Genomic DNA, 13,766 nt, shown 5'->3' with positions numbered 1-13,766 from the left:
AGGATGCTGAATGAATAAACAGTAGTGGTTTCCTTTCTCTGTTTAAGGTTATATTTTGATTTTATTAAGGAATGTCTGATTGAATGATTGGAAGCTAAACAGCAAAGCAGAAATAATTTGATTTAAAAAAAAAACTATCTGTAGATTTTAAGCCCCTCTCTCTCTCCCTCCAAATGTTCTTGAAATTTTTTATTTATTTACAGTATTTATATATGCTGACTCCACAAGAATTCCTGGCACTTTACAAAAACCTGAAACATAAAACCATAACAAAATCATAAAACCATAACCTCACTCCATAAGCCAGCATCTGAATAGACAACTTCCTGTTCTTCCTTATCAATTAAAAGCTCTGAGGAACTGCTCTGCTTGACTCCCCTTCAGAAAACAGGGGTGTTCGGCTAACATGCCAGCCTTCTGCCCCAGATCAAAATAGCCCTAGAATGCCTGCCCAAGGAGGGTCAGCAGTGGATCTGATCTAAAATAGAATTCTTTCATACTCCCAAATGATGGCAACTGAAGTGCAGGTAAAAGTAGGATCATGCAAATGTAAAATTGTTGGTAATATTGATGCCAATATGAGTCAAAATAATTACTCAAGATACTGCTTTTTAAGTTTACTAACTAATGAAGCCTCAGGAGGTAATAATACTTGGCTTTTTAAACTTGGAAGTTTTTTAAAAAAAACGAAAGAAAGAGGTGGCAAATTACTTAGATTTTGTTGCCAAGAAATTTATATGTATGCGTCCCAAAGTTACCAGAAATAAAACTCAACTTGGAGGCTGCACTTACAGCACGACACTATCATGAAGATAGATATTTACAAATGACTTTCCAAGACACCTTGCAAGTGTGCTAAAGAAGAGAAATTGATCCCCCTTTAGTTCTCCGCATCTCAGACTGTAATCTTGGAAGATGACAGAGAAAATGCAAGCATGATGGGTTGAATTATTTTTTTATATACTGGACAATATGGTAACAACTGCACAACTATTTTAGCAGCTGCTTGGCTAATAAAGCTAAATTGTTTCAGTTGTTTTATGAAATACCAAAAGAGTGAGCATGGTAAATTGGAGCAAGTTAAGTTGTTTCAATCTGCCATAAAAGTCCCGCTTTGATCATAGCTCTTAAGTGAAACTCACCCCAGTTTTAGCAGCCTATAACATTGCAACATATGTTCTCACTGGTACCAGATTTTCTACACGTTTGAAAAACAAAGTATTAGCAAACAAATTTTAACTATATTTTCACGATGATGGAATGTTTATTGTCATTGTTGTTTTAGGCCATATCCCTTTGTTCTGTTCTATTCTAAATTTCATGGGCTAGAAATGTGTGTGGATGCAAGAACCTTTGGGAATGAAGCACGATTTATCAGACGTTCTTGTACACCTAATGCTGAGGTAGGCTTTTATTATTATAAACGTTACCTAATAAAGTTTTGCTCAACAAGCCAAAATCTTAATATCACCCAGTTGTGTATAGCTGTTTTCCAGTAATTAAAATATTTTCTAGTTTTGAAAATTCCAGGGAATGTAAGCTCTTTACAGAACCTTATGTTTACTATAAATTGAGGCAAGAATGTGTATTGTATTATTAAGACACAGTACAATATGATACTATACTATACTAGAATTAGATCACTAAAGCTAATAAATTATTTTATTAATCTAGTAGAAGGGAAAGGATTATCATCCAGCCCCCGAAATTCTAAAAGATTTTGCAGAGAGATAGCTATGACAGCCTGATGCAACAAAATTAGAGTTTCAAGATTTTTTAAAGATTGTCGATTTAGTGCAGTGTCATCCACTTCGTCAGATGCAGGGAGCATTATCCTGAGCAAGGAGTATATCTGCACATATGAAGTGGTACTGGCATAGGCTTGCAGTAGAAGCCACCGTTAGGTCATGCATATCATGACATTAAAATGTTGTCATACATGTAACTCCTCACCCCTGGCAGATGCCCATGGGTGCTGGAAAAGTAAACAGTGAGGTCAGAACGAATGAAATTGAGACTGTGTGGATAGTGATACTGATCTATTGACAATGGTTATTCACAGTTGGATGTGAAAAAGACATTTTTGCATTCATGAGTTGATTAGCATATGCTAATAGATAAGAACCCTTAATGATAAATGTTAACTTAGGCTAGATAAGAGTGGGAAATGGGAGGGAGGGAGGGAGGAGAGTTTATACAATGGCTTTTTGTTGTATTTCTTATGGAGAAAGTAAAGACAAGGAATGAAGTCAAAATACTTGGCTTTAAAAATCAGGATGTGAAATTTTAGGAAATATTTTACTCTGGTTAATCCCTTAAAATTATGCCAGAAATTTAGAAATTGTGAAAAAAATAATAAAAGTTAGAGGTTGTCTGGTTCTTTACTCTTCTTAAGTTAAACTATCTTTTTCACATTTGTCAAGGGTGCTGTTTCTTAGATAAAATCCTTGCTCGGTGCATTTCCATTTAATTACATCTTTAGGATATGGAAATCGAAAGCCTGTATTAAAATTTGAGCTAGTGTTTTAATAGAAATTCTAGAAATGAAAATAAATTCAGAGGTATTCTGCTTATGCAATCCTTCATGCAGGCAAGGAATTAGGTCATAATAGAGCCTATTTATTATAGCATCTTGAGAACTCATTTGCAAGATTTGTTGAACAAAATTGTTGCATTATTTTCCTTTCCCTCACATGAGAGCTTCTAAGATACAAAAGCTTGTTTCAAATTAATGGCTGAAAAAGCATAGAAATGTATAAATTACACAAAATTCATTTGCATGAAAATTTTTGTTCTTTTAGTTTTTTTCAAAGTGGTGTGTCTTTTTTGTTTGTAGCTGAAGGCAGACAAAACTGCTGGAATTTGCTTGATTTTAAAAACTAATGTACTATTTTAAACCTGATAACTGGAACAATCCATTTTATGAATATAAATGTTTATTTTTTTCATTTTCTTGCTTCCTTAAATACTGATTCTAGCTAAATTGGTTTTTTAAATAACCAATTCTGAATGAAAAAATGGTGGCTCATGTATTCTTGACAGGCCACAACCTGGAAGTTCCTTGGCTGCTTGCTAGCCAGTTGAAATTAATGGAATGTTTTGAGCTAATCAACATGGAATATAAGGGATCTCAGCTTTAGAGTGCTACATGTTTGTATGTACATTATGAATAGACTATATTTCATTAATGATATAAAATGATCTTATTACTATTGTACTCACCTATTTTGGAACAGAGGATTTTACCAAAGGAACAATAAGAAGATAAAAGTCCTTATTTAGAACAAATTTATATTTAAAATTTAAAACACATAAACATGCTACATTTAAATATTTGATATGGTCAATTGACTAATCAATAAAGTGATATTACTATTACTATGTTTAAATACTTATTTTTCATCTAGGTTAGACATGCCATTGAAGATGGAACGATTCACCTCTATATATACTCCACCCAAGACATTCCAAAAGGAACAGAAATAACAATAGCATTTGATTTTGATTATGGAAATTGGTAAGTAATGCTGAGCTTCAGAGATGCTGTTAACATGTTCATGGGTGATATATTAAGTTTTATCAGTTGTGGCCAAGGCTCCGGATGCTTTCTTGGGGAGCAGTCTTGCGTACCATACCACAAAATGATTTTGTCAGTTTCCAAAACTGGTTAACATAGCAATGTTGGTAACAAATCAAAAACCTTTTAGACACTTGAGACATATTAATCTTCTTTAATCCTCATTCTTTTTGGCCTTCTTCATACAATGAAAGTTTCGCTGAATCTAAATTATTATTTAAAATAGCAGTTTGGTTGCTATATAGATCTTATGAGAGATGAGAGAGTCATAAGATGCTGGACTAGGATTAGAGGAACCAAGATTTTACCTTCCTGTAGGCACGGAAACCAGCTGGATGGGCCGGTCACTCTGTCTCAGACCTAGACTGGAAGTCTTTTTAAAAAAAAAATCTACCAGCCCGTAGTGGAGCAGTGTGATAAATCGTGGTCCATACCCATCAGTGGGTATCCTGTGGTGGATTGATTTGAGCTGATCATGATATTCATTAAAGTTGCTATTCTGTTTAATATAATGGTGTTTAATTTTGAGTATTTGTAAAAAGAGGCTACAATTTATGTTTGTTTGAAAATCCAGTACTCATATCCACAAGCTTTTCTCATGTTAATTTTTCATTTTCTAACAAGCAAATACAAAGTGGACTGCGCTTGTCTCAAAGAAAATCCTGAATGTCCAGTGTTGAAGCGTCCCTCTGAGCCTACTGAAAATATAAATACAGGATATGAAACCAGAAGAAAAAAGGGGAAAAAGGAGAAGGAAACTCAAAACCAGAACATCACATTGGATTGTGAAGGAGCAGCAAGCAAAACCAAGTTTCCAGATAACCGACAGAGAAAACTTTCTCCCCTTCGGTTGTCCATCTCAAATAATCAGGTATTTTGTGTTCTGTGGATAATCTAGTTACACAGAGAACATCAGCAAAAGCAGGTTCCTCCTGTAGAGGTGGAGGGAGCTCCATGGCACATACAGTGTGGGTTGAGGAGTATAGTTTTCTTACTTGTCTCCTGATCCTACAAAAGAAAGTAGGTTCTGATGCCTTTTCTAAAATAAAGGTACTGATTTAATTTCATCCCTGATTTCTTCAACCTTAATCAACTATTCTTGCTGAATTCCAACAGTATGCAACAGAGTTTGCTTTGAATACTTTTGCAGATCACTGATGTAAGGATATCATGCTGTGCCTTGAGATACCAAGATCATCCCCTAGAGCAGTGTTTCTCAGCCTTGTCAACTTGAAGATGTGTGGACTTCAACTTCCAGAATTCCCCAATCAGCATGCTGACTGGGGAATTCTGGGAGTTGAAGTCCACACATCTTCAAGTTGCCAAGGCTGAGAAACACTGCTCTAGGGAGTTAATGTTAAATTTTTGTAGGTTATTTTAGACAAGAAATTACAGATAGGTAGAGATTATTTAATGCAAGGTAGTTTTATAGATCTACCCACATAGTCTAGAATCTTAATATTTTAAATAAATAATTGGCATGCAGGTATAGTTTTATACTGCAAAAATAGAACAGTGGAAGCAGTGTTAAGTGGAGACTTGCCAAGCATTAGAAAAATTGTTAGGTTACACAATCACCATACCAATTAGGAATGAAGGTTGAAATTGAACTGGGACCCAGGACTTCGTAACAATTTTGGGGGGGGTGTTTACCTGTCAGAGGATGAAGCCAGTAGGAGGCCTTAGGATAGCAGTATTTATAAACTTTTATAAACAGGTTATATTTATGATTTCTAGTTCTGAAGCAACTACTTCCATATAAAATATTGGGAAAAACAATTATTTTATTTATTTTTTATTTTTATCCTGCCTTTATTATTTTTATAAATAACTCAGGGTGGCGAACATACCTAATACTCCTTCCTCCTCCTATGTTCCCCACAACAGGGACCCTGTGAGGTGAGTTGGGCCGAGAGAGAGGGACTGGCCACTCAGTCACCAGCCGGCTTTCACGCCTAAGGCAGGACTAGAACTCAGGGCCTCCTGGTTTCTAGTTCAGCACCTTAACCACTAGACCAAACTTGCTCTGTTAATGAAAGTAATGCTATTAGAATGAGTCATGTTATTTGGCATTTTTAAAAATGGTATTGAACTTGTGTATAAATTAGTTAACATTTAGCCTACCTGATATAGTTAACAATGCACGCACACGCAGGCACACAGAGGTAGGAGATAAAGGCAGTGTTGCTTTGAGCAAAGCAGAACAAGAAGCTAGAATTAGAATTCTGAAGAAACTGGATGTACTGGGAATTAGCTCCTGCCTATATACACAGCTCATTCACTCATAGAGGTGGGTAAATTAACCAGGAATGAAAAGAATAGGATCTTGTCTCCCTTGTTTGAGACTTACCGTCCTGATCTGTTACGTGCAACAAGCCAGGAGCCCTAGGAGGAGTAACTTACAAAGCTTTGAGGTAGTTAAGCAGCTGCTAATGGTGGGAGCTTACGGACCGGGTGCACTTGGCACTCAGTTTACTCCTGGTAAGTCAGCCATGGCTGCTGTTTGGAGGAGCCAGATTTGGTGGAATTGGCTATAGGTGCAGCACTTTTTCACGGTAAGCTAGAATTCTAGTTCTAGTTTACATACGAACATGGCCACTGTCGCGCTGAAAGAAAATGTGGATGTGAAGCAAGCTGCTTGTTGTTTATTTTTGTATTAGCTGTCTTTGAGGGTGCACATCTGAATCCTCAGTTGCCTTGCCACCAATTGCACATGGTACAGCATGTGATTCCTACAGACACTGATCTATAGAGACAGTATATTCAGCTTACTGTTCTTCTGGTAAAGACATATTTACATGATGATTACATATGGTCCTTTTGTCTTTTTTTGGTGATGACATAGTACTTGTTAAATGCCTATCAAACATACACATAGTGTTTTGTGATTAAAAAACAAAAACTAAGTAACCAATTCCTTCAAACTCATTGTTAAAACAAATGGGGAAGGGTTGTGTGCACACCAGCATAAATTGCTGCATATCATCCAAATCCACTAGAAACCAGACCAATGAATTTAAAGAAAATTTTAAGTTAATTGCTGTTCTAATTGGAAGGCAGGCAACTGGCTATGGAGTTTTTATTCAGTCTCTCATCTGAGAGTTTAAAAAAACGGAAACTACAGGAAACTATTTGGGATTCATGCAAATAAGCCCACAGCATCTCACCAATCCTTTCCTTTTTTATGAAACTGGTGCTAGTTTAACATGCTCTCTAAACAAGATAAAAATGAAGCTGTAAAGGAAAAAAGTTTACACCCCTCTCCCCCCCAATAGCTAGAAATCGTAATGCAGATAAAGTACACAAGATGATACAGGTCTGAAGTGAAAATATTTGTTGACAGGCGTACTGTGCTTTGTTTTTGTTTTATTTTGGCAACTATAAATTTTAACTTGATAGAAAACTGATGGATGACACATATTATCTGTCCTCAGTAGTGCCTTAATACTTATATCCAGTTTGTATATCCTTAAATTTTTTGATACATAAATTAGCTCTGAGGTTTTTCAGGATAGGACTAATCATATGAATTATTTTATGTTTAGTACAATTAAAATAGCTAGAATTTAAATATGATACCCTGTTAAATGTAATTTGTGATAAATTCCTTACTAGGTAATTTTGTACAGATACTAATGCTAACATCTTGTAACAGTTTATCTGGGAGAAAGTCCATTGTACTTAGTGGGATAGGAAAAATACATAGGATTGCACCATTAGCAAAACAACTGGAAGCATGTAAAGCTAGGCCACTGATCAAAGTTTAACAAAGTTTTGGTATACATTATTAGCCTTCAAATTGTAAATTAATCTAAACAAAATGAAATATTTTTCATGTTAGCATTAAAATTTACTAAAATAACATAGCTTAAAATGCTGAAGTTTTTAAAGTAAATCTTACTTCAGTGTTTTGGTATGCAAAGATAGCAAAGATACCTTTGGACCTTGGAAAGTATCTTTGACCGGGGATATTAATTGAGTGGGCTATTAAATAATGGCTTGTAGGTTCCACATGTTGCACTAGCTAGATCGCCCTGTGCATTAGCTGTGAGGTGAGATTTTTTACAGTGCAATCCTATCCCTGTCTACTCAGAAGCAAGTCCTAATGAGTTCAGTGGGACTTACTCCCAGGTAAGTGTGTATAGGATTGCAGCACCAGTATCATAGAGTTCCCTCGGTTATACCAGCAGCAGCAGCAGCAGCAGCAGAACTTCTGTAAAGCAGTCATTTCCATCTTTCAGGAGCCAGATTTTATTGATGATATAGAAGAAAAAACTCCTATTAGCAATGAAGTAGAAATGGAATCAGAGGAGCAGATTGCAGAAAGGAAAAGGAAGATGGTAAGTTGGGAAGCTAGTAGCTGCTTAAAGCTGTCACTAAAGTTTAGTGACAGTTGCTCTTCCCATGCTAATCATTGCTGCTTCTCCTAGGTATTTAGCATTTGAGAATATTTGAAATCTGCTCCTTGATACATGCTAATTCTTTTTAAAGCTCTGTGTGTGTGTTTCTGCTTTTCGTTTCAGTGATTTCTGAAAAAGTGTTGTGTCTATATTTTCTCAAGAATTTGCTTATGAATTATTTACTACTGCTTCTGATGCATTGTTGTAGTCCACTGAAAATATCTTCTATATTTTCTCTTTGATTATTTTAACTTACCTTGATTGGCCATGTCCATAAAGATCCCAGTGTTTTCACTAATTATGAATACATTTCTAATAATGATAGAAAACAATTATCTCTATAAAGACAGGAATCCTTGAACATGAAGTACCATATACTTGTCCTTTAATATGTTGAACAATCATGCTGAATATTGTTTTATTTTATGAAATACACAACTTTTGATGACAGGCTGAACAAGTTAGATTTTAAGAAAAGGCGTAAGTTTGGGAAGAACTGAAAATGAGAAAAAGAATGTTTCAATAGCAATGGAGCAAAATTGAAGCAAATTTTTAATGCTGGGCATAAAATAACTTACTTGATTATGTATTAATCTATTCTATATCTGTATGCATAGAGTAGGAGGTATTATTTAAAATTCTTTTCATCTTCTTTCTTGGTCTGAGTGAGTCCATTACAGAGCTTGGTGTGTATACTTCCTGTTTTACTTGGTTTACCTTCTCTTCTCACAAGACCCTTAATATTAGTTGTAATAGCTACTGCTTTTTTTCTCTAAATAGCTATTCTACACAATACTTAGTGTTGATACTCCACCTATTTTGAATGTTGAGTTTTGAGCCAAATTCTTCATCCTTTTCAGCCCACCTTTTCAGGAAATAATGTTATCTGTGATAGTGGTCTTAAAATGTTGATTGTTCCCCATAATAAGCAGTTGCCTGAAGTCCTGCCATTCCTTCTTTTGTAGTTGCTCCACATTTTAGTATCTGCTTTGGGATACTAATCATCATTACTTTCTCTTTCTGTACAGTATCTAAAGCTGAAAGCATTTGCCCTTGTTGGCATTTTAGCTAGATTACTAAAATGATTATCACGCTGGGGGTTTTCCCCTGCTATTATCTTCCCCTATTTAAAGTGTGAATATATTCAGCAGTTCAGTACTGTAATTGGGTCCTCATTCCCCTCAACTTCTATATGTGCACTATGTTATCTTCTGTCAGGCCTTTACCATTAAAGATCTATAGCTTAACCCCTGTAGTATATGTCTGTCTTTGTTGCTGTCTGGTCTTTGCACCTTTGTTCTGCTTTCACCAGCCTTGCCTCTCATCTGTACAGATCAGTTCCAGTTGCATTTTATATGTACACTCATGTCCATTCATTGTGCAGTTTTGTTCCATGGACAGAAACAAACATTGCAACATTATCTATTGAGTTATTTTCTTTTCCATTTCAGGTTGCTCCTAACTGATATATAGTTGTTTTTCAAATTTTCTAGTTGCATTTTCATTGTTTCCTTACTTCTTTGTATATGCATCACTTCCATACCTTTCTTACATTACAAATCTGTAAGTTAAATACAGATTAAAAGTCTTGTGTCAGAGGCTATGTATTTCTATGCATGGTATGTATCTAACGCCCTGTAAATGAGTTTAGTAATTGGTGAGTTTAAAATCCATGGCGGAGTGCATTATTGTTTGTAAGGGGATATTATAGAGTAATCTTCCTAAAGAGTTGTTGAGTACTAGAGTTCACATCTGGTTTGGGAGGGGGTGTTGCTCTTTTATAGCTTCTGGGAACTTCATTTATTGTTTAATAAATTTAATAAATAAATGTTTAATAAAGGAGGCCCAAAACAATTTATGGGATTCCAGCTGCTTTGGGCTGCAAGATCATTTTGAAAAATAAGTGCAAAATCCTACATGCTTGTATGTGAGAAAGAGAATGTATGCATATGTGCATGTTTGGCTCCTGTTCCCATAGTAAATTTAGCTCCTGGGGCAGAAGAGGCTGCCACCACTGTTCTCAGTGGCATGAGGGTACAGAGCAGGAAGCTTCCATTTAGCATGGTGGTCTATAAGGCAATTTCAGGAGAAGGATGGCTAGAAAAGATTCTTAAGATCTTCAGATAGTTAGCTTTGAGTGATTGCTTGCACTCATAATACATAATAATTATTTTTCATTGCTTATAGAAACTTAGGACTGTGTAGGGCATAGCAAATGCACCTTCCCTCCTCACACTTATAATTGAAGTGTAAGGATTTTAAAACTGACGACATTTCTTTGGCAGAGGTGAGAGAACCACTAAATTAAAGCATCACACCAAGTTTGTGTGGGAACTCTTTTGGGCCTTGGCTAAAATGTCTAAACGAGGACCTTTTCTTTCCATACCACCTGAGTTTGAGCCATCAAATAAAAGGTGCTACCTTGCTTATTTTGTACTGTGTTGATATTACTTATGCTCTTTCTCAGCTTGTTTACCTCTCATGTGCAAGGAGAAATCTTATGGCCATGGAAGACAACCAAGACACTGGATTTTTTTTTCCCCAGACAAATCTAGTAACCTTTTTCCAACGTTCTCTAGGGATGGTAGGAAAAAAAGTGAAGGGTTCCACAACTCTCCACCCCATTTCCTAGAGCAGGAAAGTGCTGCATCCTTTCCTTTCAAAAAAGGCTGCAATTTCTAGACCAGATTTTGTGACATGGAAAGAGTGATGGGCAATAAACTAAATAAGAAAGATGGAGAAACTGAAATTTCAGATCGCAGCAGTAGCTGGAAAAACAGCATCCATCTTCCTCTTATGTAAAAGATCAACTTGCTCACCTTAAGAATCTTAAAAGATTTTGATGCCTGATGAGTAACAGCAGAGCTATCAAAGGAGGCAGACTAAAGAGTGAGAACAGTGACTGTGTGTGTGTGTGTATCTGTAGTTGCTGGGGAAATTCAGAAGTGATGTCATAATCCTGTCAACCAATAAGAAGGTATTTTCACTCTCCAGGACTTCAGTTTTCAGCCAATTTTTAAAGTATATTTAATAAAAAGAATAGCTTAACAATTTCTAGCATTGTAAAATATAAGAGAAATCATTAACTATAGATGCTGAGTATGTATGGCCATTTGGGTAATATTGGCACTTGAATCAAATTAAGATTGCATTACAGTATGTATTAAACAGTACACATGCTAGAATCTTTGGGAAACTTTCTCTGATCTGTATATTCTGTCGCAATAGTAGTGGAAAATTTTATCTTACGTTAGGTATTAGCCCAGATTTGTCAGAATAGAATCTAGAAGTCTAGCTTAGGTTATGGCTATCTACAGTTTTGATGTATAGAAATTTTTGAACATCCTGTTGCCATCAACAGTGTCCTGAACATTCTGAATTCTTATTATCTACAGAGAATTCACTTATCATGTGTAAGAAACAGGTATATCAGAAAGCAGAAAGGGCAAAAATAGTTTTTAAAAAAAATGGAATTAAACATTAGTTGTATCTTTCATATTATCCTCCCTTATTGGACAGTTGGGCTGCTGTCATGAAGCCTTGACTATGCCATGCATGAAGACAAACTTTTTAAGGTAGTATTCTGAAAAAATGATACATATGAAATAAATGAAGACTCAGAATTAGATTCATAGATGCAGGGATTTGGTGAGTTAATAGCTGTAATAAACACCATCACAATAAGTAATCACATAACTTTTATTTTAATATAACGATTTGTCTGATCTGATGATCCTTAGATGGTTAACTGTATACATCAAATAAAGGACGGTCAGTGCCCTAGGGTGCTGTTTTTTATGTTCTAAGAGGTTTAAATTCCAGTCATTGCAAATGCACGCTAGCAGATTGTTCAGACTTTGATATATGTAGATCTGGCCGTGCTTCTAATAGGGAAGATTAAGATGGGAGATTGCATGTTTACTATTCATAGATTATAATATTTTATATAATATATTTATAAAATCACAGTGCATTTTAAAAATAATTTGATTTATTGATGTAGAAAAAAATGTTAGTAAAATTGCTTTAAATCTAAAATTAAGTAACTACTCATGTTTAATTCTAATTCATACTGGCCCCTCATCACCTGAAACTTGCAATAAATTATTAGTAAATACTACATACATGTGCACATATGTACCAGGTTCAAAATATAATAGCATACCACTAGTATAGAATAAAGTGGATTCTGTAAACTTGATTTTCTGAATATGACCTGTAAAGAATACTTCAAATGACAATATATATTTCTTGTATTTTGAGTCATTAAACATATAAGTTGTTTAAACATCAGTGTTGTTAAATTCTTCAGACCAGAGAAGAACGGAAAATGGAAGCCATCCTTCAAGCTTTTGCCAGGTTAGAAAAAAGAGAAAAAAGAAGAGAACAAGCTTTGGAAAGAATCAGTACAGCTAAAACAGAAATAAAATCAGAATGCAGGGATACGCAGATCATCAATGACACGGAATTTGTTCAGGTAGTTGCCTATGATTTATTAAGTGGTATCTCTGGAAATTAATCTCTTACCTGTTTTGATGCTTTTTGCATGATTCTTGGACAAGAGTCAAGCAGTGTTACTTCTTTATTGCTCTATTCGTGTCCCATACTTCTTGGGACAATACATTTGGGTGCCCCGGCTGTGTCTGAGAGCTGGGCTGGGCTAAGACAGAGTGCCCAACCCAAGTCACGCAGGAAGGTCCCTGATTCAGTGAAGACCTGAGCCTCTGTCACCTTGGTCTTAGTTCAGCCCTTTGGCCACTACATTAAATTGGTCGTTTCATGCCAGTTCATCAACTGTTGTGTTACTTAAGGATTGCTTAAGAAAACAAATTTTGAAATTCTAAATTGTATGTGAATCCAATCCTGTCATTCATAATAATCAATGCAAATGGTATGTGCATAAGAAAGATGAATTAGAACCTTTGAAGTTTTTTTTTCTTAACCCAGAAAGTCTTCACCTAAAAAAAAATTACTGCCAAAGCACAGAAACACTAACATGGACCTAAGTTAGATGTATGAGTGGCACTTTCAAACATGTCTTTTTATCCTTTATGTATTTTTGTTCCAATTTGGCAAAATATAGGAAGAGTTTATTTATAGACGGTGTGTAAATTGTGTAACTTTGGGTTATATGTATTGTTCAGGAACCAGCAAAAGAGGAAACTGCCACTAAGCCAACCCCTGCCAAAGTCAATAGGACAAAACAGAGAAAAAGCTTTTCCCGGAACAGAACGCACATTGGACAGCAGCGACGAAGGCACAGAACCGTTAGCATGTGTTCAGATATCCAGCCATCCTCTCCTGATGTGGAAGTTATTTCACAGCACAATGAACCTGAAAACGCCGTGCTTTCAGCTGAACCTGAAGCAGAGACACCAGTTGCTGAAATAGTTCCTGAACCTGAAGCCCCAGCACTTAATAAATGCCCCACTAAATACCCTAAAACAAAAAAGGTAGGTGAGGGTTTAAACTTCTATCTGGTGTTGCTCTAAACCAGAAAGGCCATGCATTGCTACTCTGTTTGGGATGAGAAGGAAAACGTGGCTAATTTAATGCACAGCATAATGCAGAAGTGCCAGCCAAACCCTTAGCTGGTTGCCAGGTGACTTCAAGAAGACAGGATATCTCTCATCTCTCATTCGTACACAGAGACCCACAGACCAAACAGAAGAGCAGTTCTCTTGGCCACTAGAGCCATGTGAGTCTGCAAGAGAACAAGCATATTGCAAACTGGGCTCATAAATGGGAGTCCAACCCCATCAAGTACAAGTGAAACACGCCACCCTGTG

At 35.9% G+C, this 13,766-nt stretch overlaps 1 protein-coding gene across 9 annotated transcripts in view; it reads left to right on the top strand.

Moving 5' to 3' along the window:
* KMT2E (lysine methyltransferase 2E (inactive)) overlaps positions 1 to 13,766 on the top strand; it is a 54,865-nt gene that overhangs the window by 28,160 nt on the left and 12,939 nt on the right. For 8 of the 9 annotated variants that reach the window (XM_063308025.1, XM_063308027.1, XM_063308023.1 and 5 more), the window contains 6 exons: positions 1,286 to 1,403; positions 3,408 to 3,517; positions 4,202 to 4,448; positions 7,819 to 7,917; positions 12,290 to 12,454; positions 13,122 to 13,430. In XM_063308025.1, coding sequence (XP_063164095.1) covers positions 1,286 to 1,403; positions 3,408 to 3,517; positions 4,202 to 4,448; positions 7,819 to 7,917; positions 12,290 to 12,454; positions 13,122 to 13,430 — 1,048 coding nt within the window. The remainder of the gene's footprint in view (positions 1 to 1,285; positions 1,404 to 3,407; positions 3,518 to 4,201; positions 4,449 to 7,818; positions 7,918 to 12,289; positions 12,455 to 13,121; positions 13,431 to 13,766) is intronic. The other variant, XM_063308028.1, reaches the window with a different exon arrangement.

This window comes from Candoia aspera, chromosome 7 (genome assembly GCF_035149785.1).
Source record: "Candoia aspera isolate rCanAsp1 chromosome 7, rCanAsp1.hap2, whole genome shotgun sequence".
Lineage (NCBI taxonomy): Eukaryota > Metazoa > Chordata > Lepidosauria > Squamata > Boidae > Candoia > Candoia aspera.
Note: the sequence above shows the minus strand (reverse complement) of the source record. Positions and strands in the feature narration are given on the sequence as shown.